At 47.1% G+C, this 27,044-nt stretch overlaps 1 protein-coding gene across 1 annotated transcript in view; it reads right to left on the reverse strand.

The window, feature by feature from the left end:
* LOC119958709 (partitioning defective 3 homolog B-like) overlaps nucleotides 1-27,044 on the reverse strand; it is a 1,329,970-nt gene that overhangs the window by 686,123 nt on the left and 616,803 nt on the right. Inside the window, exon 6 of the mRNA XM_038787288.1 lies at nucleotides 19,422-19,511. Coding sequence (XP_038643216.1) covers nucleotides 19,422-19,511 — 90 coding nt within the window. The remainder of the gene's footprint in view (nucleotides 1-19,421; nucleotides 19,512-27,044) is intronic.

Here is a 27,044-nt window from a genome sequence, read left to right on the forward strand (position 1 = left end):
AACTAGGATCACAGTTTCCACAACAACCGGCAACCCTCAGATAACTCGCCTGCTTGGGCAGACTGGAACGGTGCAAAAACATTTGATTTGAGCGGTAGCAGAAAGCAGCCAGCAATGATTCGGCAGCCCACTCTGCATCGCTTGAGACAAATGTAGCAATCTCTTACTCCCGGACGGTCAGCCTCCTTGACCGTGATAGGCATCGTAGCAAAGTCCGATCGCATGGCTGCTTCCTGAATGCAGGCTTCTGGAACACGCAAGAGAGCAGGCTGCCCACCTCGCTGACTTGATCACAGGTGCTCTGAGACGCAGGCGGGCCGTAACAGAAGGAAGTAGTTGGGGGACCGTCACAACCTCACTACTTTGCCCCTCGGGAGTGAAACCCCACTCCTTCGCCCTCCTGCTGCTAACTTTGACTTTTATTCAAAAGAGTTATGGCCGTAATCACCTCTTGCTAATCTTTAAAGTCTGTGAGTCTGAATATAATCAGCGGGCAACTGAATTTGCAGAACCATAAAGGCCATTTGGCCCATTATGCCTGTGCCAGCTATAAAAGTAGTCCCACTCCCTCCATTCTTATAGACATGCGAGTATTTTCTATTTCTGGTATCTACCCAATTCCCTTTTGGAAACTATCATTGCTTCAACACACTCTCAATGAGCACATTTCAAATCACAACCCATTGCATAAAAGAATTTCTAATTTCAGCATTTTTGCCATTGCCATAAATCTGTTCCCTCTGCTGACTAACCGTCACGTGGAATTACTCATAATTTTGAATGCCTCTGTTAAATCTCCTCTTCATCTTCACTGCTTCAAGGATAACAATCCTAGCCTCTCTAGTCTCTCCACGTAACTGAAAACCTACATCCCTGTTGCCAGTCGAGTAAATCTTCACTGCACCCTCTAGGACATCCTGCCTGAAGTGGGGTGCCCGGAATCAGATTATAATATTTTAGCAGGGCGCCAAAAAATATTAAAGCACTATGAATTAATTCATTCTCCTGACAACTTTGAAAGCTTGCCTCTTCTTTTTCAGTGCGGCTGCACAGCAGTCAAATGGCTTCATAACAGTGTGTCGAAGTGCCTTCACACATTTCATGCACCCAAGAAGCCAGTACGTCAACACCAAAATTGCAAGACAAAAATCAAGATGAGGCCTTGGCAGGAGTCAGAGATTTTAGAGGCGGCCTTGCTATGTGGCACTGAGATCCATGCAACCTTATTGTTTAATATTAATGTATATGTGTCAGTGAATCTTTACTATGTGCCACACAAGTGACGAGCAGAGATTATGGATGACAGCAAAACAAAATCATTTCAGTGGTTAGCACTGCTGCCTCACGGCGCTGCGGTCCCAAGTTCCATCCCGGCCCCGGGTCACTGTCTGTGTGGAGTTTGCACATTCTCCCCATGTCTGCATGGGTCTCGTCCCACAACCTAAAATGATATGCAGGGTAGGTGAATTGGACCCGCTAAATTGCCCCTTAATTGGAAAAAAAAATAATTGGGTACTCTAACTTTATAAAACAGCACGGTAGCACAAGTGGATAGCACTGTGGCTTCACGGCGCCAGGGTCCCAGGTTCGATTCCCCACTGGGTCACTGTGCGGAATTTGCACGTTCTCCTCGTGTCTGCGTGGGATTCCTCCGGGTGCTCCGGTTTCCTCCCACAGTCCAACGATGTGCAGGTTAGGTGGATTAGCCATGATAAATTGACCTTAGTGACCAAAAAAGGTTAGGAGGGGTTATTGGGTTATGGGGATAGGGTGGAAGTGAGGGCTTAAATGGGTCGGTGTAGACTCGATAGGCCGAATGGCCTCCTTCTGCACTGTATGTTCTAAAAATCATTTCAATGGAAACGTTAAGATGAACACACTGAGGAATGGCACGGTGACACAATGGTTAGCACTGCTGCCTCATGGTGCTGAGGGCTCAGGTTCGATTGCAGCCCCAGGTTACTGACCGTGTGGAGTTTGCACATTCTCCCCGTGTCTGCGTGGGACTCACCCCCACAACCCACAAATGTGCAGAGTAGGTGGATTGGCCATGCTAAATTGCCCCTTAATTGGAAGAACTAGAATTGGGTAATCTAAATTTATTTTTAAAAGTGGACAGACTGGTTCACGGTTGAAAATCTGAATGCTTGGCAGAAGCCCGCTGTCTGCAAATGCCGTCTGTAACTGAATTCACTAATGGTGCTAAAGAATGTCCAAGCACAAAGTGAATTTCAGGCTTTTCTAAGGTTTTTGCGTCCCAGCCCATGCACCAACGACATGAAGTTTAATCCTTCCTGGCTAACCTATCGTTATTTGCTTACAATTCATTCAAAGGCAAACAGAGAGATGTTTTAATTGGATACCGGCTGCCAGGAGACAGATAAAACACAGCCAAAGGCTGAAGAATTGTTCCAGCAAACCTGCCATACAAACCTCACATTGTTAATCTTTGGCTTGTGCTGAGTTTGTATCTTGTGGTGGTGGTGGGTGGGGGAGAGAGAGAGAGAGAGAGAGAAGGAAGGAAAGAGAGCGACAGAGAGAGAGAGAGAGAGAGGGAAGAGAGAGACGGTGATTGAGGGGAGTGAGCGCTGATAGGAGGAGTAACTGAATAGGCAACAAACTTGTCTGGATTAGGAGCATCTAAGGCTCCCCAAGTTAAATAGCCTGCACCCATTCACAGTTCAATTCACAATGGCCACTTCAGCAAAGCAAAAGAAAGGGCTTCCCGCAGTCGTGTGTCTGTGCCTCAGCATGGGATACCATTCCATTGTTCAAATTGTTCAATTCTTAATGATGGCTGCTGTCTTCCAGGGAAAGTGTTCCGCCCGTGTTCAACTTCATACACAGAGTAAAGGTAAACAACAACAACTTGCATATTATATCAGCCCGAGGTGCTCCACAAGAGTGCCATCAGACAGAATTTGAGATTCACTTTATATTTCCAGATTTATTCATTCAATTTAGATTACATTAACTGCATGGCTGCAAAGAGACATTGATAGGATGCAGGACTGGGCCGGAAAATGGCAGATGGAGTTTAACACTGATAAGTGCGAGGTGATTCATTTTGGTGGAAAAAATTTGAATGCGGATTACAGGGTCAATGGCAGGGCTCGGAGGAATGTGGAGGAACAGAGAGATCTTGGGGTTCATGTCCACAGATCTCTAAAGGTTGCCACTCAAGTGGATAGGGCCGTGAAGAAGGCTTATCGTGTGTCAGCGTTTATTAACAGGGGGCTTGAGTTTAAGAGCCGCGGGGTTATGCTGCAACTATACATGACCTTGGTGAGACCACATTTGGAGCAGTTTGCGCAGTTCTGGTCACCTCATTATAGGAAGGATGTGGAAGCATTGGAAAGGGTGCAAAGGAACTTAGTAAGAGGTTTATAAGATGATGAGGGAGATAGAGTGGACGTTCAGAGACTATTTCCTCGGATGGATGTAGCTGTTACAAGGGGGCATAACTATAAGGTTTAGGGTGGGAGATATAGGAGGGATGTCCGAGGTACGTTCTTTACTCAGAGAGTGGTTAGGGTGTGAAATGGACTGCCTGCTGTGACAGTGGAGTCGGACACTAGGAACTTTCAAGCGGTTATTGGATAGGCATATGGAGCACACCAGAATGACAGGGAGTGGGATAGTTTGATCTTGGTTTCGGACAAAGCTCGGCACAACATTGAGGGCCGAAGGGCCTGTTCTGTGCTATACTGTTGTATGTCCCCAGAAAATTCACATTATCCTAGAATCCCTACAGTACAGGAGGCTGTCATTTGGTCCATCCATCAAATCTGCACCAACCATCTGAAAGAACACCCGACCCAAACCCATTACTCCGCTCTATTCCTGTAATGTACACATCTTTGGTCACTAAGGTGCAATTTTTTATCATGACAATCCACCATGGGTGCCTGGAACTCACTGCTGGAGGTGGTGGTGGAAGCAGGGACGATAGTGACATTTCAGGGGCATCTGGACAAATACATGAATAGGAGGGGAATAGAGGGATACGGACCCAGAAAGTGTAGAAGATTTTAGTTTAGACGGGCAGCATGGCCGGCACGGGCTTGGAGGCCGAAGGGCCTGTTCCTGTGCTGTACTTTTCTTTGTTCTTTTTGTTTTTATCTGCACATCTTTGGACTGTGGGAGGAATCCAGAGCACCCAGAGGAAACCCACGCAGACATGGGGAAAAGGTATAAACTTTACCCAGGGCCGAAATTGAACCAGGGTCCCTGGCGCTGCAAGGCAGCAGTGCTAACCACTGTGTCATCCTGACCTGATCCTCTACCAGTCCTGTGGACATTACTATTACACCACTATCACCCCAGGTTCGAAGGATCATCTTGGAGTGACAAAGAGGTTTACGGCGGGAATTCCATAGCTTACGAGAGGATGAAGGAAATCCAGGAAAACAGAAGTAAAGTGGAATAAAGTATTACATCCTGGGCACTGCTTCCTCAGGGTTGTAATGGAAGCTAGGATTGGAGTTGGGAAATACACAGCTAACTCTGATCAACTGACAGTCAGGCTTAGATAAAGAACTCTCTGAGCTGGTTATTCACAGATGCAAACACAGATACCACTTTTGTTGTGTTACAGAACGGTAATGAACTAAAACTAATTGCATCAATGGGCCAACTAGTTATCAGTGTCTTGTTAAATGCTGGAGTGAACAATGCGGTGGAAGAGGTAATGAGTTCAGTTTTATCCACCGCTCCCTTTGCTGTTTTATACAAAGGAATTTTCTCCAAGTGCTTCAGTTTAAATTTATGCCTACACTTCCCTGGCAATTTGTAAAAGTTGCAAATGTAAAATAAATTTAAAAAGTAATCGAGTGCTGTAGTGATAGCAGTATTTCAAATTCAACCATTTATAGATGAACCTCTGCAAGTATTATTGATCACTCATTCATTCTGGTCTATTACTGATCTCTTAATGCTTCGCTTTTTTACCCTCTTTCTCTCCAAGGAATTTAATGTTAAACCTTTACAGTCGATGTACGGTAGATGTAAAGTCAAAGGCCAGAAATGTTATTGTGCTTAAAACATTATATATGTGCTCCAGGGACTTGGAGAAGCACATGAGAAATATGTGGTCGACAAACTATTAAAATTTTCAATTTTCACTCCGATTAATAAGCAATGAGTGTGGAGGGGAACATCCAAAATTCCCCATCGGCCAAATTGTTAACTTCTGTGGTTTTATTAAGTGATTGACTACCAAAATCTATTTGTATGGGCAATTTCTTTACAACTGCCTTTAACATGGCAAAATTGTCCAAGGCTCTTAGAAATTGTCCCAGGTACATTATCAGAAAACAAATTTCCACCAAGCTATTTAAAGAGGTATGAGATTCAAGGGAGCAACTTAAAGGTGGAGGTGTAGTGACGTGGAGAGATTTAGGCAGAGAATTAGAGGAATGGGACTAGCTACGTAGCTCTTACGGAAAGCCGGCATGGACACGTCCATGGTCTATGGCCTCGTTCTGCACTGTAAACCGGTTGACCTTTAAATACGGTAGGTGGGACTCGGATGCAGAAGTCCTGCCCCCATTTGCAACAAATCCAATTTTGGGAGAGGGGGTGGGTGGTTGGAGGGTGACTCTCACAGACCGGAAACCCAGTGCCGAGTTCAAATGGACTCCATTTAGACTATTGCAAGGATCGTTTTATAAAAATAAATTTAGAGTACCCAATTCTTTTTTTCCAATTAGGGGGCAATTTAGCGTGGCCAATCCACCTAGCCTCCACATCTTTGAGTTGTGGGGGTGAGACCCATGCAAACACGGGGAGAATGTGAAAACTCCACACGGACAGTGACCCTCAGCGGCGGGAGGCAGCAGTGCTAACCACTGCGCCGATGTGCTGCCCTCATTGCAAGGATGTTAAACCCCATTGTGGGAGACATACATTTACATAGTGGATGTAAATAATCTTAAAGGGCGGATAAGATCTATTTAAGTGTCATGATTGAACCCTTTTAAATCCACCACTCCTTAAATATGAAAAAAAGCTTAAGTTGTAAATGAGAGATTAAAAGAAATCCTTCTGTTACACTGTGTTGATTGAGCAGTCATCTGGTGTAGGCTGGAGAAATCATTACCATATCTGGTCATCCAGATTCAATAAAGGTCTTTGGTGATATTTCCTTCCAGGCTACTATTATATTATCATGAACATTTGGTTGGGTTTCAAAGGCTACTGTTATCATAGCCGAGAATTCTGAGTTTACAGTTTGATTGACCATTTAAATAGGCTCTTAAAGGATTAGTTGTGTTTGATATGGGGTCTGAATAAAAGTTTGTTTATAAAAGAGATTAACCACTTGAGGTGGTGAAAAACATTTGAATGGGTTTCTTAAACGGCAGTGTTTTCACTATCAAGGTGCATAAATGATAGCTGTATCAGGTTGATGGAAGTTTAATTCTTTTAACCATGGCACCCAAGGTCTGCCATGGTGGATAGTGGGTGAGTGGCTGTTTCCATTCTCTGGGACGAGTTCCCAGAGTGGGTGAGTGGCTATGGAGGTAGCATGGGGATATGGGGGAACAGGAGTAGTCGACATGGGCTGGCATGGAGCTGACATGGGTGTGAGAGAGGCTTATGAGAGTGGGTGGAGGGCATGAGCTGAAATGGAGGGATATGGGGGTATGAGGGGAGCATGGAAAAGGTGGTTAGCATGAGTTGGAATGGTGGTGGCACGGGGCTACGAGGGGTCATGAGGGGCGGGGGTGGGGGCTAGAGGTCCTAACAGTATCCAAACAAATGGGAACTCATCCCAGAGAATGGAAACAGGCCTTGTAATCAGCAGCAGCCTTGGGACTCAACCCTCGCCAAAGTCAACTAGGAGCTTCTTGGGTGCTGAGCCCACCTCCACCCCATACCCATCACCCTGGAACAAAGATCGAGCCAAAAGGGGCCCTTTGAGAGGGTCTGCCGAGTCAGGAAACCTCCCCAACTCAAGATACCCTCATCACTAGTGGAAATCCAGCTCTGTCATTCTGAGTGCCGAGGCCTCCTGAATGCATGGTTGCTAATAGTGAAGCAAAAGAAATCAGGCTAACTCTGTATTCATGAATTTTCTTGATTACAAGCAAGGGGCTCAAAACAATGAACAGTCACAATGTGCCCACTGACATGGAAGCTTTCCATTCTATTTAAAATAAATATTTTTATGAAAGTATTAACATTTTTATAAAAATAACATGGACAATGACATCAACATGGTATAATAAACATTTCCCCCCACATCCCAACCATACAACACCAATCTAGCCCTCCCCCCTTCTTGGAATACTGCATCAGCTGACATTTTAATTTTCCCATTTAAATTTTCCCAGAGAAAGTCCAAGAACGGCTGCCACCTCCGTGTGAACCCGACCATTGACACCCTTAAGGCAAACTTTATTTTCTCGAGACTGAGAAACCCAGCCATGTCACTAACCCAAGTCTCTACACTCGAGGGCTCTGAGTCCCTCCACATTAACATGATCCGTCTCCGGGCTACCAGGGAGGCAAAGGCCAAGACGTCGGCCTCTTTCGCCCCCTGAACTCCCGGCTCTTCCAACGTTCCAAAGATCACCACCTCTGGACTCGGCACCACCCGTGTTTTTAACACCGTGGGCATTGCCTCAGCAAAATCCTGCCAAAACCCTCTGAGCTTCGGGCATGCCCAAAACATATGGACATGATTTGCTGGGCTTCCCGCGCATCTTGCTCATCTGTCCTCAACCATGAAAAACCTGCTCATCCTAGCCGCTGTCATGTGTGCCCGGTGGACTACCTTAAATTGTATCAGGCTGAGCCTGGCACATGATGAGGATGTATTAACCCTGCTTAGGGCATAGACCCCCTCTCTCACTCCTCCAAGCTCGTCCTCCCACTTGCCCTTAAGCTTCTCCACCGGGGTTTCCTCCGCCTCCGAAAGCACCTGGTAAATATCCAATACCTTCCCCTCTCCCACCCAGGTACTGGAGACTACTCTATCCTGTATCCCCCGTGGCGGCAGCAGCGGAAAGGCCGGCAACTGTTTTCTCAGGAAGTCCCGCACCTGCAAATACCTAAACCCTTTCCCTGCTGGCAATTCAATTTTCATAGAATTCATAGAATTTACAGTGCAGAAGGAGGCCATTCAGCCCATCGAGTCTGCACCTTGGAAAGAGCACCCTACCCAAGGTCAACACCTCCACCCTATCCCATAACCCTGTAACCCCACCCAACACTAAGGGCAATTTTGTACACTAAGGGCAATTTATCATGGCCAATCCACCTAACCTGCACATCTTTGGACTGTGGGAGGAAACCGGAGCACCCGAAGGAAACCCACGCACACACGGGGAGGATGTGCAGACTCCACACAGACAGTGACCCAAGTAGGAATCAAACCTGAGACCCTGGAGCTGTGAAGCAATTGTGCTATCCACAATGCTACTGTGCTGCCCTGAAGTGCCCTGAAATTTATCCTCCAAGGCTTTCTAGCTGGGGAAGCTCCCTTCCTTCTAATTCCTGCCCTTTGCCAACTCTGGAACGCGCCATCTAGCCTACCTGGTACAAACCTATGATTATTATAAATCGGGGTCCAAAACAATGCTCCCTCCACTCTCTTATATCTCCTCCATTGCCCCCAGATTCTCAGAGCCGCCACCACCATCGGGCTTGTGGAGTATTGGACCGGCGAGAAAGGAAGAGGTGCCGTTATCAGTGCTCCCAAACTGATATCTTTACATGACGCCGCCTCCATCCGCTCCCATGCCATCCCCTCCCCCACTACCCACTTCCTAATCATGGCTACATTAGCCGCCCAGTAATAATTGCAGACGTTCAGCAGCGCCAACCCACCCTCCCCCCCGACTGCAACACTTTCTTCACTCGTAGGGTTTTACCCGCCCACAGAAAGCCCAAAATAACCTCATTCACCCACTTGAACAAGGCCTTTGGGATGAAGATGGGGAGGCACTGAAAGACAAACAGAAATCTGGGTACGGTCTGTACCCTCCCCACGGATAGCGGGGGCATGTCCCATCCCTTAAAGTCCCCTTCCATTTGTTCTACCAACCCGGATAGGTTTCACTTGTGCCGTGCCTCCCATTCGTGAGCCACCTGGATTCCTAGATATTGAAAGCTCTTCCCTACCATTCAAAGCGGCAGCTCTCCCAGTCTCTTCTCCTGTCCTCTTGCCTGGATCGGCAACATCTCGCTTTTCGCCATGTTCAATTTATACCCCGAAAAATTGCCAAATTCCCCCAAGATTCGCATTACTTCCCCCATCCCCTCCAATGGGTCTTAAATATACAAGAGCAGGTCATCTGCGTAAAGCGAGACCTGGTGTCCTCCCCCCCCCCCCCCGAACCAGCCCTTTCCAGTTCTGAGAGGCTCTTAACAACATAGCCAATGGCTCTATGGCCAGAGCAAACAGTAACGCGGAGAGGGGACACCCTTGCCTCGGCCCTCGATGTTGTTTAAAATATCCCGACCTCAGCCGGTTCATACGCACACTCGCTATTGGTGCCTGATAGAGCAATCGCACCCAGTCAATAAAGCCCTCACCAAACCCAAACCTTCCCAACACCTCCCGCAGGTAATTCCACTCCACCCGATCAAAAGCCTTCTCCGCATCCATCGCTACCACCAACTCCACTTCCTCTCCTTCTGAGGGCATCATAATAACATTTAAAAGCCTTCGAACATTGGCCTCGAGTTGCCAACCCTTTACAAATCCCATGTGGTCTTCCCCCGGGACACAGTCCTCTATTCTTTTGGCCAGTATCTTAGCCAGCAGTTTGGCATCCACATTCAGTAGAGAAATCGGCCTGTGTGACCCACATTGCTCCGGATCCTTCTCCCGTTTCAGGATCAATGAAATCAAGGCCTGCGACATTGTTGGATGGAGGACACCGTTCTCTCTTGCTTCATTAAATGTCCTCACCAGCAGTGGGCTCAATATCTTTGAAAACTTCTTATAGAATTCTATCGGGTAGCCGTCAGGCTCCAGGGCCTTGCCCAACTGCATGCCCTCCAGCCCCTTGATTATTTCCTCAATCTCAATTGGTGCTCCCAGCCCTTCCACCAGATCCTCATCTACCCTCGGGAACCTCAACTTATCCAAAAACTGACTCATCCCCTCCACCCCAGCCGGGGGTTGCGACTCATATAAGTTACTAGAGAAGCCCTTAAACACCTTGTTCACCCCCGCTGGGTCCAGGACAGTATTCCCGCCTCTACTCTTTACTTTACCTATCTCCCTGGCCGCGTCCTTTTTCTTGAGCTGGTGCGCCAACATTCTGCTTGTCTTTTCCCCGTACTCATAAATCGCCCCCCTTGCCTTCCTCAACTATTCCACCGTTTCCCCTGTGGTCAACAGCCCAAACCCCACCTGGAACCACCACCGCTCCCTCAGTAGCCCCGTGTCCGGGGTCTCCGAGTATCTCCTGTCTACCTGGTGTATCTCCTCCACGAATCTATCCCTCTCAGCCCTTTCCGCCTTTTCTCTGTGGGCCTGTATCGAGATTAATTCCCCTCTGACCACTGCCTCCAGAGCTTCCCAAACCGTCACTGTGGAAACCTCCCCCGTTTCATTTGTTTCCAGGTAGTTCGGGATGGACTTGTTAACCCGCCCACAGATGGCTTTGTCCGCTAGCAACCCCAGATCCAGTCTCCCTCTCTCCACACTAACCCGTAGAGCTAAACAATGTGGGGCATGATCCGACACTGCGATTGCCGAGTACTCAGTATCCATCACCTCCGGTATTAGCGCCCTGCTCAGAACAAAAAAGTCAATCCGAGAGTACACCTTGTAGACAGGTGAGAAAAAGGAAAACTTCTTCGCCCTTGGCCATGCAAACCTCCATGGATGTACTTCCCACATCTATTCCATAAACCCCTTCAATTCCTTTGCCGCAGCCGGCCTCCTCCCTGTTCTGGATTTTGACCGGTCCAATTCACCGGATCAATGATGGTGTTGAAGTCTCCTCCCATGATCAGGTTATGTGACTCTAAGCCTGGGATCTTACCTGAAACCCGCCTCATAAATTCCACATCGACCCAATTCGGAGCATATATGCTCACGTGTACCACCCGCACCCCCTCCAGCTTCCCACTCACCATTATGTACCTACCTCCCTTGTCTGACACGATTCTCCCTGCCTCGAATGCCACTCATTTATTGATCAAGATCGCTACCGCCCTGATATTTGAGTCCAGCCCTGAGCGGAAAACTTGGCTGACCCACCTCTTTCTCAATCCCGTCTGGTCTGTAACCTTTAGGTGTGTCTTTTGTAGCATTGCCACGTCCACCTTCAGCCCCCTCAAATGCTCAAACACGCGAGCCCTCTTGACTGGCCCATTCAGCCCTCTGACGTTCCATGTAATAAACCCGGTCGGAGGGTTTCCAGCCCCCCCCCCCCCCCCCCCCCCCCCCCCCCGCCGCCCCGCCGACTAGCCATCACCCTTGTTAGGCCAGCTTCTAGCTCGTGCCCTCCACCTCCTCGAGCCCCCCCTTGGGCAGTCGCCATTCCCGACCTCCCATTTGTCCCCTAATAACAGTTCCTCCCCTGTCAGCAAAGCAGCTCCCCCCATCTCCCCCCCCCCCCTAGCAACAACACTAGAAACCTAACCCCACAAGTCAAGCTCCAGCTTAACACCTGCTCACCCCCCCCCCCACTGTGCTTCCAAGAGTCAGCTGACCCATGCTGCCTAGATAGCGCCCCCCCCCCCACCCCCCACCGGCTTGGCACCACGCAGTCTGTCTCCCCACTGTTCTCTCCCCTCTCCCCCACATGGATAAACATTTTAAAAGCATCATATGCCCCAGTAAACAAACATCAGAAAAAACTGAAGAAACAGTCACTTTAGAAAAATAATCACCCAAAAAGCAGAACCAACCCCAAAGCCCATACCCCCTCTAACCAGCTCCCTGCAAGATAAAGTTACCTTTAGCCATCCAAACAGTCCCTTATAACACATAGCACTACTTAAATTTATACAACCCAGCACAATAAATCGCTGCCACAGTACTTCTCCAAGGCTTCAGTGTCTTTTAATTCGCCTCCAGCCTCTTTTCTTTAATAAAAGTCCATACTTTGTCTGGTGTTTCAAAGTAGAAGTCCCGTTCCTCATGTGTGACCCACAGACGGGCTGGGTACAGCATCCCAAACTTCACCCCTTCTTGAAGAGGGCCATTTTTGCCCGATTAAACCAAGTTAGCCTCTGTGCCAGATCCGCGCCCAGGTTCTGATAAATGCGCAGCTCACAGTTCTCCCACCTGCTGCTCCATTCCTTCATGGCCCACCGCAGAACATGTTCCTTGTCCAGGAAACGGTGAAAGCGTACCACCATGGCCCTCGGCGGCTCGCTCGCTCGGGGCTTCTTCGCGAGGGCTCTGTGCGCTCTATCCACTTCCGGGGCCGCGGGAACATCTCAGCCCCCATCAACTTCTCCAGCATGTCCATCGCATAAGTCCTCGCATCCGATCCCTCACAGCCTTCAGGGAGGCTGACTATTCTAAGATTCTGCCTCCTGGACCTGTTCTCCAGGTCCTCCAGCTTCTCTGCATTCTTTTCTGGTGGTCGTTCATCATCTTCACCTTGGTCTCCAGCACGATTATGTACTCCTCGTGCTCGGACACCTTTTTCTCCACCTCCTGGATCGCTCTCCCATGGGTCTCTTGATTCTGCACAACTTGATCTATCGAAGCCTTGATCGGGTCCAGCGTGTCCTTCTTAAGCTTGGTGAAGCAATCTTCAAAAAACTTCACCAGCTGCTCCGTCGACCACTGTGCCGTCTCCCCGTGGCCCTGTTTCCCTGCCATTCTTTCCCGCGTTACCAGCTCTGCTCGCATCTTCCTTATAGGACTTTGTCTTCTCACACGGCCAATTTTGGTCCAATTCTCCATACACCGGAGGGGGATTTCTCCTTACTGTCTCACTCTTCACCGATTTATCCCATAAAATCCGGAAATAAACGGGGGAAAAAGGTCCAAAAGTCTGTCACAGGCGGGAGCTATCAAATATGCAACCTACTTCTCCATGGCCGCCACTGGAAGTCGATTGTTTTCCATTCTAATGGCTTCCACTGATGATAGCTTCATTTTGAGGAAGACTAGCAAACTTGACATCTTCAGATGTACAGACCCAACAGCTTTTTAGCAGATTTAAATGTGATTTTTCACCATGTAACGTGTAATCAAGAAATTAAGATAGCACTTTAATTTTTACATTAGTTGTCACAAGATCTTTGCTATGGGCTAAAACCAATGCTGGCTTGCTTTACCTTAAAGCACAAAAAAAGTAATCCGGCCTCCTACACGATGTAAATACCAAGTGAGAGGTTAGAGGCCAGGGTCCGGGAGTATCTGGCATGAGAGATTCTGGAGCTGGTGGGCAAAGTGGCATGCATCCCCCATGCAACAGATGAGAATCTCAGGCTGATGGGTGCCTCACCATCTCATGGGCAGTGGAGGAGGTGGGGATGGATCGAGTCAGATCCACTGACCCTGGAAGCAGATCCTCGGTGACCACCAGGATGGACAAGTGCCAAGGCGGGCAGGTTAGAAGGTCCACCTCTACTCTCTGAGGTATCATCCTCGTTGTTTTAGATGTTGTTAGGCACACCATCCCCTCCCCTTGCTCAACCTGGCCAACATCCAGGATCTCCCGCTACCCAAGACATCAAGGCCCTATCCCAAATCAGACAGCAAGAAGGACTAATGGCAATTACAGGATTTCAAAAAACCCTAGGGCTGAGGGGGGACTGGAGCCATGAGGGTTGCCTGATCCATGCCACAGAAATCATGCCATATTTGTATTTTAATGAGGTACAAGGCACCCTGAATAGTCAGCATTTTTGATATATTAAATGTCACACCTTTTGATACCAACAGCATTTGGGCAGCGCTTATTGCCTAATATAAGTTCCTGATGTGCTGATGGTATAAGTGCGGGTGCGGAGGGCAGGGTCGTTATAGCTCTTCTAAAACTGAAGCTGTCTGTTGACAAGGCAGAAAAGGAATTGTGCTTTTCTTATTGTCTCTGTAAAAATTCCTGTCGGGACCTGCTTAAATTAGCTTCTCCTATCAGGAAAAAAAACTTCTGATTCTGTGGCCAGAATTTACTGGCTGTTCACACTGATAGGATCCTTTGGTCCCACCGATGGTGCAACCCCGCCTCAGGTTTCCTGGCAGCAAGGAGGGAACTCGGCGATTACTCGGGAAACCCGAAGTGGGGGTGCACCGTCGGTGGGACCAGAAGATCCCGCTGCCCCTGCTGCCAAATAACACGTGGCGGGTTGCGCAGTAAATCCTGCCCTATATCTTTGCCAGTAACCCTGCAGAGAACAATCATCTCATTAATGTCCTGAGATTCTTTTCCGACAGCATCACCGGTACCTTTACACATTTCTATGCATAAAGGCAACTGGAAATCTGGCCTGTGCACCCAAAAACCTGCATATTACATGGCATTTACAGCACAGGAACAGTCCATTCTATCCAACTGCTATGTGCTGGTGTTCATGCTCCACACCACTCTCCTTTCACCTCACCCTATCATCATAACCTTCTGATCCTTTCTCTCTCAAGCACTTAGTTACTTTCCCCAAAACGCATCTTTATGCTCTTCAACTTTGGGGTCAATTGAAAATTTCATCTGAGACATTTAGAGTCGTACAGGTCTACAGCACAGAAAAGGCCCTTCGGCCCGTCGTGTTAGTGCCAGTCAAAAGTGCTCTCTAAATTTCTTGAATACACATTACATGGTAAACAAATCGCCTAACCATTTGAATCCCATTTTCCAGCATTGCACAGCTAAATACTTCTTCAATGTTATGAGTGTCACTGCCTCCACCACTCTTTCAGGAACTGAGTTCCAGACTTCCACTACCCTCTGGTTGAAAAGGTTTTGAAACATAAGAATATAAGAACATAAGAATTAGGATCAGGAGTAGGCCATCTGGCCCCTCGAGCCTGCTCCGCCATTCAATGAGATCATGGTTGATCTTTTTGTGGACTCAGCTCAACTTTCCGGCCCGAACACCATAACCCTTAATCCCTTTATTCTTCAGAAAAACTATCTAGCTTTACCTTAAAAACATTTAATGAAGGAGCCTCAACTGCTTCACTGAGCAAGGAATTCCATAGATTCACAACCTTTGGGGTGAAGAAGTTCCTCCTAAACTCAGTCCTAAATCTACTTCCCCTTATTTTGAGGCTATGCCCTCTAGTTCTGCTTTCACCCACCAGTAGAAACAACCTGCCCGCATCTATCCTATCCTATCTATTCCCTTCATAATTTTATATGTTTCTATAAGATCCCCCCTCATCCTTCTAAATTCCAACACGTACAGTCCCAGTCTACTCAACCTCTCCTCATAATCCAACCCCTTCAGCTCGTGAATCTCCTCTGCACACCCTCCAGCGCCAGTACGTCCTTTCTCAGGTAAGGAGACCAAAAATGAACACAATACTCCAGGTGTGGCCTCACTAACACCTTATACAATTGCAGCAGAACCTTCCTAGTCTTAAACTCCATCCCTCTAGCAATGAAGGACAAAATTCCATTTGCCTTCTTAATCACCTGTTGCACCTGTAAACCAACGTTTTGCGACTCATGCACTAGCACACCCAGGTCTCTCTGCACAGCAGCATGTTTTAATATTTTGCCATTTAAATAATAATCCCTTTTGCTGTTATTCCTACCAAAATGGATAACCTCACATTTGTCAACATTGTATTCCATCTGCCAGACCCTAGCCCATTCACTTAACCTATCCAAATCCCTCTGCAGACTTACGGTATCTTCTGCACTTTTTGCTTTACCACTCATCTTAGTGTCGTCTGCAAACTTGGACACATTGCCCTTGGTCCCCAACTCCAAATCATCTATGTAAATTGTGAACAATTGTGGGCCCAACACTGATCACTGAGGGACACCACTAGCTACTGATTGTCAACCAGAGAAACATCCATTAATCCCCACTCTTTGCTTTCTATTAATTAACCAATCCTCTATCCATGCTGCTACTTTACCCTTAATGCCATGCATCTTTATCTTATGCAGCAACCTGTTGTGTGGCACCTTGTCAAAGGCTTTCTGGAAATCCAGATATACCACATCCATTGGCTTGCCATTATCTACCGCACTGGTAATGTCCTCAAACAATTCCACTAAATTAGTTAGGCATGACCTGCCCTTTATGAACCCATGCTGCTTCTAACCAATGGGACAATTTCCATCCAGCTGCCTCGCTATTTTTTCCTTGATGGTAGATTCCAGCATCTTCCATACTACCGAAGTTAAGCTCACTGGCCTATAATTACCCGCTTTCTGCCTACCTCCTTTTTTAAACAGTGGTGTCACATTTGCTAATTTTCAATCCGCCGGGAACACCCCAGAGTCTAGTGAATTTTGGTAAATTATCACTAGTGCATTTGCACTTTCCCTAGCCATCTCTTTTAGCACTCTGGGATGCATTCCATCAGGGCCAGGAGACTTGTCTACCTTTTGCCCCATTAGCTTGCCCATCAATACCTCCTTAGTGATAACAATCATCTCAAGGTCCTCATGGGCAGCACGGTAGCATAGTGGTTAGCATCAATGCTTCACAGCTCCAGGGTCCCAGGTTCGGTTCCCGGCTGGGCCACTGTCTGTGCGGAGTCTGCACGTCCTCCCCGTGTGTGCGTGGGTTTCCTCCGGGTGCTCCGGTTTCCTCCCACAGTCCAAAGATGTGCGGGTTAGGTGGATTGGCCATGCTAAATTGCCCGTAGTGTCCTAAAAAGTAAGGTTAAGGGGGAGTTGTTGGGTTACGGGCATAGGGTGGATACGTGAGTTTGAGTAGGGTGATCATTGCTCGGCACAACATCGAGGGCCGAAGGGCCTGTTCTGTGCTGTACTGTTCTAAATTCTAAATTCTAAATCTGTCATAGCCTAATTTCTATCAGTCACTGGTATGTTATTTGTGTCTTCCACTGTGAAGACCGACCCAAAAAACCTGTTCAGTTACTCAGCCATTTCCTCATCTCCCATTATTAAGTCTCCTTTCTCATCCTCTAAAGGACCAATATTTACCTTAGCCGCTCTTTTTTGTTTTATATATTTGTAGAAACTTTTACTATCTGTTTTTATATCCTGAGCAAGTTTACTCTCTTAATCAATCTTACTCTTCTTTATAGCTTTTTTAGTAGCTTTTGTTGCCCCCTAAAGATTTCCCAGTCCTCTCGTCTCCCACTAATCTTTGTCACTTTGTATGTTTCCTCACATCCCCCCTAAACCTCCGACCCCTTACCTTAAATCTATGCTCCCTGGCCATTGATTCCTCCAACAAGGGGAAAAGTTTCTTGCTGTCTACTCTATCTATGCCCCTCATAATTTTATACATCCCAATCATGTTTGCCCCCCACCCCCTCAGTCTTCTCTGCTCCAAGGAAAACAACCCTCGTCTCTCTTCATAGTTAAAATTCTCCAGTCCAGGCAACAGCCTGGCAACCATCCAGGCAACATTTGTAAGTTCGTCGAGGATTACATTACCAAGATTGGTAAATGGAGTAAAGATACAAATCAGTCAGGATCTAATAGCCTGGCAGAATAGCACAAAGAATCTGAATGACCTTTTCCTGCCCCTATGTTGCTAAATTGCGATTGGGAACTTCTGCCACACTCACGACAGATATCGGGTAAAGTTTTCCTCCTGCAATGTAATACAGCTAGCTTGCTCAAACGACAAGATACCTCGGCGTATTTAGTATGGAGCCAATGTCATGTAGTGCACTTCGCAAGGCATGGAGTCCTTGCTGACTTAGCTGGTAATGGGCATTTCCAGTCTTAGTTTCAGTAGAAAAGGTTGTCTATTCCCAAAAAAAATTAAAGCTGGCTCTCAACACAAATTCAGCAGAATTCCCAGTTCCCAAACAGAATAATTAATGTCTAATTTTTTTAATAACTATTATATATTATCATTTTCTCACGAGTTAGGATAATCTGAAATGCACTGCCTGGAAAGGTGATGGAAACAGATTCAAACTAACTTCTGGCAAGAATGCTTGAAGGGGAGAGGTTCGTCAGGCATTCGCAAAAGAGGGGAGGGGAAGTGGGGGATTCAACAAATAGGATAGCTCTTTCAAAGAGCTGACACCGACACAATGGGATGAACTGCCTCCTTCTGTGCTGGAAGATTCCATAATTATACTGTCTGTGGAATTGTTTCTTCACCACTTGTGGAACAAATAAAAAATACAAACCACCATGATGAAAGGAAAATAATAAGCCAGTGATGAGTGACATCAAAAAACTACAGTAAGAAGTCTTACAACACCAGGTTAAAGTCCAACAGGTTTGTTTCAAACACGAGCTTTCGGAGCACGGCTCCTTCTTCAGATTCACCTGAAGAAGGAGCCGTGCTCCGAAAGCTCGTGTTTGAAACAAACCTGTTGGACTTTAACCTGGTGTTGTAAGACTTCTTACTGTGCTCACCCCAGTCCAACGCCGGCATCTCCACATCATCAAAAAACTATACATGGTACAGAAAGGATTGAGTCATGTAGAATGATGGCACGGCACGCACAAGAACACAGTACTACACAATGACCCCATCCGTAGGATGTGCTGGCTTTTTTCACAAAAAAAAAATTAACTTGATGTACTTATATGCACCCAGTAGCACAGAAACAGGCCATTACACCCAACTGTTCGTCCTGGTGTTTATGCGGACACAAGCCCCCTCCCACCCATCTTCACCGAACCCCATCGGCATATCCTCCCATTCCTGTCTCCCGCATGTTCTTATCCAGATTCCCCTTAACTGTATTAATGCTATTTGTCTCAGTGACTCCAGGTGGGAGCATGCTCCACACTCCCACCACTCCCTGGGCAAAGAGGTTTCTCATGAGTTCCTCAGTGACTGTCTTATATTTATAGCCCCTAGTTTTCGACTCTCTCACATATGGAACCACCTTCTCTATGTCTACCCCATCAAACACCTTCGTTATTTTAAAGAACTCTGCTCACGCCTTCCCTTGTTCGCGGGGAAAATCACCTCACCCTGTCTCGCCTTTTGCCCTTGAGATTTCGAGAAAAAAAATTATTCAATTAAAATATTCACTCGCAATTAATGGAAATAATTGCTCTTGCCTCAATCTGCCTTAAAAGGTACTAAATTCACTCTACGGACTCCATGGGTAATTGCATCAACACCAATCTCACATGAGGCCAAATTGTTATGGACTGCAAACCTGTAACATTCTGTAAACATACATATTGACAGAGAAACAATGCTTTGTCAATAAGGCCTGTAGCCAAACCCACGTTATTGAACCAGTGCTCAGCTGGAGGAGTGCTCATGTTCGGAGCTCTATAGCCACAGGCACCATATGGAACCTGAACCCAAGGGACACAATCTCTCTGTTATTTTAAGTGTAGATGCACTTTTGGATACTTTACCTTCCACTCAGTGTGGAGTTAAAGGGTACTACATGGATTCCCAGGGGGCCACCATCTCCAGAAAACTCCACCTTCTTTGTCAAATCACTGCTAAAAGAAAAGAGACAAGATGGATGAGGTTACACCCAATAACAGCTGGGACTTCACAAAACCACAGTTTTTTAACCCATTCTTCCCAATAAGTAAACAGTGCAGGATGACTGGATTATAATGCATCTGTCAGGCCCTTAAGCATACTTAAGAAAAAAGACTCAAATGAGTCAAAAGCAAATAAACAGAACAAAGACATTGGACTGCAGTTCTTCTGACAGCTGGGTGCTTACAACATAAATGGGTACAATCGATACTCTAGTTTGATCTTCAGTCAAAGCTCTTAAAAACATGATTTCTGAAACTAGGGAGTAAAGTCAGCTCATAGTGCAGCAACGTGATAAAACTCCAGTGTTCAAGCTGTAAGTGTATGTGAGAGCGAGAGAGGTGTCAGGTTAACAGCAACAGTCTACAGAGTCATAGGAGAGAAGGAGGTCATTTGGCCATTGTGTCTGTCAATTCTTTGAAAGTGCTATCCAATCGGAGCCCCCCCCCCCCCCCCCCCCCCCGGTACTTCCACAAAAGCCTTGAAAATGTTTCATTTTCAAATGCACATCCATATTCTTCTGAAAGTTAGCATTGAACCTGTTTCTAATGTTCTTTCAGTGCGTTCAATATCATTATAACCCTCTTGCATAAAATTCTCCTCATCTCCCCTCCCCCAGGCTCTTTTGCACATTGCATGAGATGTTCCTATTTACTTAGCCCAGATGTTAACTGACACCAAACATCTGTGTGCTTTTGTCTACAATTATGAAAATTACAAAAGGCATTAATTGCTGGACAGATTAACTCGGAGGGTGTTTGCAATTGGATTCCTCCATCCAAATGGAACAAGAAATTCCCCTCATCATTCTAGTGGGGGTGTGGTGGAATTGCTAAACAACACGTTTGCAGTTAAATGTGAGCATGTGTGAACATTGGGACAATGTCCAGATCAGGCTTGACAGTGATGATCCTGAGAGTCAAAAAGCCCATTGGTGTTCACTAGACTTGTACACAATGGGGTCAATCATGGCTCATTGGTAGTTTTTCCATGTCTGAGCCAGAAAGTTGTGGGTTCAAATCCCACTCCAGAGGCCTGAGTACAAGTTCGGCAATGGAATGTACCCCACTTGCCTGGGGTGAAGATCAACACCATCCAGGACAAAGTGGCCTTCTTGACTGGTATCCCATCCATTAACTTAAACATTCACTTCCTCCACCATTGATCCACATGGCTGCCTTGTATACCGTCTACAAGATGCACTGCAGCATCCTGCCCAGGCCCTCTGATAACACCTTCCAAACTCCGTAACTTATACCAGCTAGAAGGACCAAGACAGCCATCACATGGGATCACCACCACCAGCAAGTTCACCTTCAAGTCACTCACCATCTGTACTTAGAACTATATCGCTGGCTGCTCCTTCACTGTCACTTCATCAAAATTGGAACTCCCCTTCTCACAGCACTGTGTACATGCACCACGTGGACTGCAGCTATTCAAGAAGGCAGCTTATCAGCCCCTTCTCGAGAGCAATATGAAAGGGTAATAAGTGCTCTCCTAGCTAGTTATGCTCACGTCTCATTAATTAATTTTTCAGGAGACCAGACTGACACTTGCGTGTTGTGCAAGAATATTCCAATGGATTATAAGAACAAAGTCTCCTGTATAACTTGCAATTGGTAGGGAAATTGCGAAATAGATTTATTTCTTCCTCCAGATTTTGAACCCTGTCCTCTTTCCCCTTTTAAAATTAAAACTTATTTCCAGGGTCCGATTTCATGGGGTACTTGACCCCTCTGGTGTCGTTGGTCCTTCATTCATGACAGTAAACAATAAACCTCCATCTCGGCCCATCTGCTTTTGAAAACCTCATGCATGTTGTTACTACCTCCAGACTGAACTATTCCAATGTTCTCCTGGCTCATCACCACCTTCTCAAGGGCTGACTAAATTAGGGATTAGGGATACTGACTAAAGCTGGCCGTGCCTGTGATGCTCATATCCTATGAATATATATATGAAAAAAAAAACCTCTCATCTTCAACCCACTATAAATCTGAGTTAATCTAAAACTTTGATGCCTGTATTCTAACTCACACACCTATTCACCCATCACCTCTGGGCTCACTGACCATTTGCATCACGTCTGTCATTACCTCGATTTTAAAATTTTCATCCTGCTGTTCAAAGCTCTCTGTGGTTTGGTTCATCACCATCTCTCCTTCGTTGTGATCTCTGCGTTCCTCCAATTCTGGCCTCTTGATAATCTCCAATTTTCATAATACTGCCATTCTTGGCAGAGGTCTGGTGGCGCAATGGGTGTCCCTGCCTCTGAGCCAGAAGCTCCAGGTTTGAGTCCCACTCCAGGATTTGATGGCCAAATAATGTGGCTAAACAGGTTGAGTATCAACATGCAAAATCCATGCAAACATGCCAATGACAGGCGGGAAGAGGAGAGACACCTGTTCTCCTTGATGTGGAGTGGCCCCTCCTCAAGATATAAGCCTCTGGCCACAGACTAGTGACCTATTCCAGGGAAAATCTTATAATGGGGACAGATGAACTTCTGTCTTGTGCAAAATTAGGTGCGGGAAGTGAAACAATGACAACAACCATTGTTGGCATACTTCAGCTGCGTCAACTCCGTCAAGCCAGGCTCTGGAATTCCCATCCTAAATCTCGCTTCCTTTTAGCTGTTCCTTAAAGCCTATCCCTTTGATCAAGACTTTGACCATTTATCTTAATCTCTTCTTTTGTGGCTCCTCGGTGTTAAACTTATCCGATCATATGCTGGTACAGCACCTTGGGGTGGTTTACTGTATCACAGGCACTGCAAGGTTTTGCATTAATCGTAGGAAGGGTATTTAGTCAAAGTCAGGCCCAACGCCTCTTATCTGGCATGAACACATGCAGGTAAATCTAGAGGGATACCAAGCAGAAGTGAAAACCCTAGTGTGTGCTATTTACTCACTAATGTAAAGGCATTGTTTTTAGTATTCCCACCCCACCTGGGCCAAGCAGCTAATTCAGCACAGACCCACTATTGGGTACGAGACCTTCCAACTGTTTACATTTTAAAAACAGGTAACACTGTTATTCCTATATTTATTTTCCACCACTTGACTTCCCTTTTTCCTACTCCCATAAATTATTCTGAGATGCCTACCCAGGACAGATCAAGCCCATCATAATTTTCACCTTTAGATATATCAGGGAGTAGGTATATCTGTTGGGTCATCAGTAGACGTACCCAATTCCAATACATCTCTTGTAGTGATGTGGAACTGTTCCCTGAATATGAGCTAAGTCAAGTGTTTGGTGCAGTGTTATACAAAGTGGAGAACACTCTTCTTTTTCTAGCCTATCTCATTAGCCCAGTTACTATATACTAGAATTGACTACTGTATTCCTTGGCTACAGAGAGAAAAAAAATCACACTTTTAAATCCCATCTGGTCACTCCTAGCAAAACATGCATGCGTCAACATGCACAATTTTGAGCGTGCGTGCATGAATTTGAGTTTGAGACTGTGTATCTTCAGCTTGGGTGCAATGCCACCCACAGTTGAACATTAATCAACAGTCAAAGAGAAAACATACATTGGTAAATATTCAAAATTAAAATGACATTCCAGCTCACGATCTCCACCCAAATCAGGAGTGTTGCATTTGGAGATGGTGAAGGATTTCCAACATTGTGGACACCGTTATGATCTCGAACAACATTTAAAAATATGTTTGAATTCCAATGACCGTCTGAAAAGCTCATACAAGGTTTCAAGTTTTAATATTTTCACTGTAACAAACAAACTAAAAGCAACGAGTAAAGTCTGTAATAGATAAACTTTATTTTATTTCATCTCAGCATGGCACCCGAGGTCTGCCCCAGGTGGATACTGGGTGAGTTAGCATGGAGTGGTGGATGGGGGAATCATGATTTGGCACTAAGTTGGCATGGTGCACTCAGCTTGAGTTTAGACAGAAGAGACCAAGAGGATTTAAACAAGGCTGGAAGATTTGCGTAGCTTTGGTTAGTGGGAGGGATCTCTTGGGTAAACCTCACGATGAAAGTCATTTTGGAGATTAGAAGCTATCCAGCTGGAAAGGTAAAAAGGAAGTAACCAATTGGAAGCTGAGAATAGCTTTAGATAGGTTTCTGGAAAATGAAGTGTTCACTCGAGGGACAGAGAAATGTATAAAAATGGAAAGGGTTTTCAGACATTTCAAAAATTAAATTAGGGATCTTTTTTATATTTTTGAATACAAGTTGCCTACTGTGTTTCCATCAACCCTGCCCAATTTAATTTAGAGGCAACCACAAGGGTGTTGGTGCTCTGGGGCTTCATTCCAATTGTGTAATTGAATAGTAGGCCTTCTATCCCTCACACCTACTCCCCATCCATGCCAACCTATGACTCGTCCACAAAGCCCCTTATTACCTATATGCAAACTCATTTTCCCTTGCATTCTCCATGCCAACGTACCTAGTATCCACCATGGGCAGATCTCAGGAACCATGCTGAGATTAAATAATATATTTCCAAGAATCTATTACAGTTTTCACTATAAAAAAAACACTCACTGAAAAAATCCCATTTGATACATTTAAATCCCAGCAAGTACTAAATCCAGTGTAAAAGTAAACATTTGTATTCATAACTGCCGCCCAAAGGGAAGAGAGCCTACACTTTGTTCACCTCGCAATGCACATCAGCGCGCATTCAAGCTGTTCATTGTCAGGAGGTGGATGGATCTGGGCCAACTTATTGACTTCATTCTAGTTGGAGGCAGACAGAGGGTGCCTACTATAGAGGGAAGGCATATGCCGAGGAGGAGAACAGAATTCGTGCGGATCTCCTTCAAGATAAGAAAAACTAACCAGGCACACAAACCCTGTACCACTCCACCACTGTCGGTTTTGTCATCAACTGCATAGGCCCAAAGCTCTGAAATTTCTTACCTGAACCTCCAGAACAAAACCAGGCGGACATAAACTATGGAACAAAAATAAGGGTATCTATCCACCCCATCTCTCTGAAAGCACATGGCTTGGTGCCAAATTTTATCTGAGAATGGTCTTCTGCAGTGCCGTGGCATATTAAAGACTCAGTGATTGCAAGCTATTGTTATTGTCAAACTATTTTCTCCACTGTTCTCTCTCCACCCTGTCCCTCCCCGGAACAGATTGGTTGACCCCAGAAATAGACACTTTTTAACAATGCAGGATAAGATAAAAGGGGTGGGCATATTAACTAAAAAACAAAGACTGAATAAACTTCCACTGCCTCCCAGACACATTGCAGTTGTAGAACAGGAACGGAAAAGAAGATTCAGGAAGATTTATGAGCGAGAGCAGTCAGGGGCAGAAAAATAAACACAAGAGGGCTGTGGATGGAGAAGCAACTGATAACTCACTTGTTAGCAGGAAATGTAAAGTCACCAGTAACTTTATCAGTCTCTTTTCCTCACAAGGAAACAGAGGAAGATAAGAAGGGATGCCGCACTTCCACAAGAGTTAGGACGTGCCATTTCCAAGGCTGCAATGGGCGGCTGGGTGGGTGGATGGCATGCAGGGGAGAAAGTAAAATATCATTCCCCAAAGGGTTGCCAACTCTGGTTGGACATATTCCTGGAATCTTCATTACCCAACCTACAGCCCTGCTCAATTAAACAACTTTTTAAAAAATTGTCAATATTATTCATCTAATAAATGAGTATGAAAAATACTGACAGCCAAAGCGGTTAGTCTTTATTTCATGCAGATTCCAGGACTCCAGAACTGGAGGGCTGGCAATTCTAGGTTCTTCGATGTCAGGGTTGCAATTCCTCATTTTTGTTCCATAGTTTCTGTTTATCCCATTTTGTCTTTTGATCTCTGCTAATGTCACTCAGGAGCTGGCTACTGCAAGGCATTAGATTAAATACAAGACACAAAGGCAGAAACAGAGACAGACAGATTGAAGGAGACATAGAGACACATATAGAGGCAGAGAAAGAGACGAGAGAAAGAGACGAGAGAACGAGAGAGAGAGAAAAAAACGAGAGAAGAGAGAGAGAGAGACAGAAAGAGAGAAAGAGAAAGAAAGAAAGAGAGAGACAGAAAGAGAGAGAGACAGACAGACAGATAGTGGGAAAGACAGACAGACAGAAACAGGAAGATCCAGATGGATAGAGGGAGAGACAGACCGATAAGAGAGAGGGACAGACCGATTGATAGAGGGAGAGACAACGGAGGGAGAGACAGCTGGATAGAGGGAGAGACAGCCGGATAGAGGGAGACACAGACAGAGAGAGGGAGACACAGACAGAGAGAGGGAGACACAGACAGAGAGAGGGAGACACAGACAGAGAGAGGGAGACACAGACAGAGAGAGGGAGACACAGACAGAGAGAGGGAGACATAGACAGAGAGAGGGAGACACACAGAGAGAGGAAGACACAGATAGAGAGAGGGAGACACAGAGAGAGGGAGGCACAAAGAGAGGGAGACACAGAGAGAGAAACATACAAACACAGAGATAGAGACACAAAGGCAGGGTGTGGGGGCGGCAGAGAACAGGATGACGGCATGGGAGTTGGGAATGGGGAGAGTAGGGAATGGGGGGAGGGGCAAAGAACAGGGGGGGGCGGCAGGGAATGGGGGAGGGAGACGGGGGAGGGAGTACGGGGGAGGGAGTACGGGGGAGGGAGTACGGGGGAGGGAGACGGGGGGTAGGGAGACGGGGGGAGGGAGATGGGAGAGGGAGAGAGGCGGGAAGGGAGATGGGGAGGGAGACGGGGGAGAGGGAGACGGGGGAGGGAGACGGGGGGAGTGAGACGGGGGAGGGAGACGGGGAGGCACGGGGTAGGGAGGCACGGGGTAGGGAGGCACGGGGGTAGGGAGGCACGGGGGTAGGGAGGCACGGGGGTAGGGAGGCACGGGGGTAGGGAGGCACGGGGGTAGGGAGGCACGGGGGTAGGGAGGCACGGGGGTAGGGAGGCACGGGGGGAGGGAGGCACGGGGGTAGGGAGGCACGGGGGTAGGGAGGCACGGGGGTAGGGAGGCACGGGGGTAGGGAGGCACGGGGGTAGGGAGGCACGGGGGTAGGGAGGCACGGGGGTAGGGAGGCACGGGGGTAGGGAGGCACGGGGGTAGGGAGGCACGGGGGTAGGGAGGCACGGGGGTAGGGAGGCACGGGGGTAGGGAGGCACGGGGGCAGGGAGGCACGGGGGTAGGGAGGCACGGGGGTAGGGAGGCACGGGGGTAGGGAGGCACGGGGGTAGGGAGGCACGGGGGTAGGGAGGCACGGGGGTAGGGAGGCACGGGGGTAGGGAGGCACGGGGGTAGGGAGGCACGGGGTAGGGAGGCACGGGGTAGGGAGGCACGGGGTAGGGAGGCACGGGGTAGGGAGGCACGGGGTAGGGAGGCACGGGGTAGGGAGGCACGGGGTAGGGAGGCACGGGGTAGGGAGGCACGGGGTAGGGAGGCACGGGGTAGGGAGGCACGGGGGAGGGAGGCACGGGGGAGGGAGGCACGGGGGAGGGAGGCACGGGGGAGGGAGGCAC

Source organism: Scyliorhinus canicula, chromosome 2 (assembly GCF_902713615.1).
Source record: "Scyliorhinus canicula chromosome 2, sScyCan1.1, whole genome shotgun sequence".
Classification (NCBI taxonomy): domain Eukaryota; kingdom Metazoa; phylum Chordata; class Chondrichthyes; order Carcharhiniformes; family Scyliorhinidae; genus Scyliorhinus; species Scyliorhinus canicula.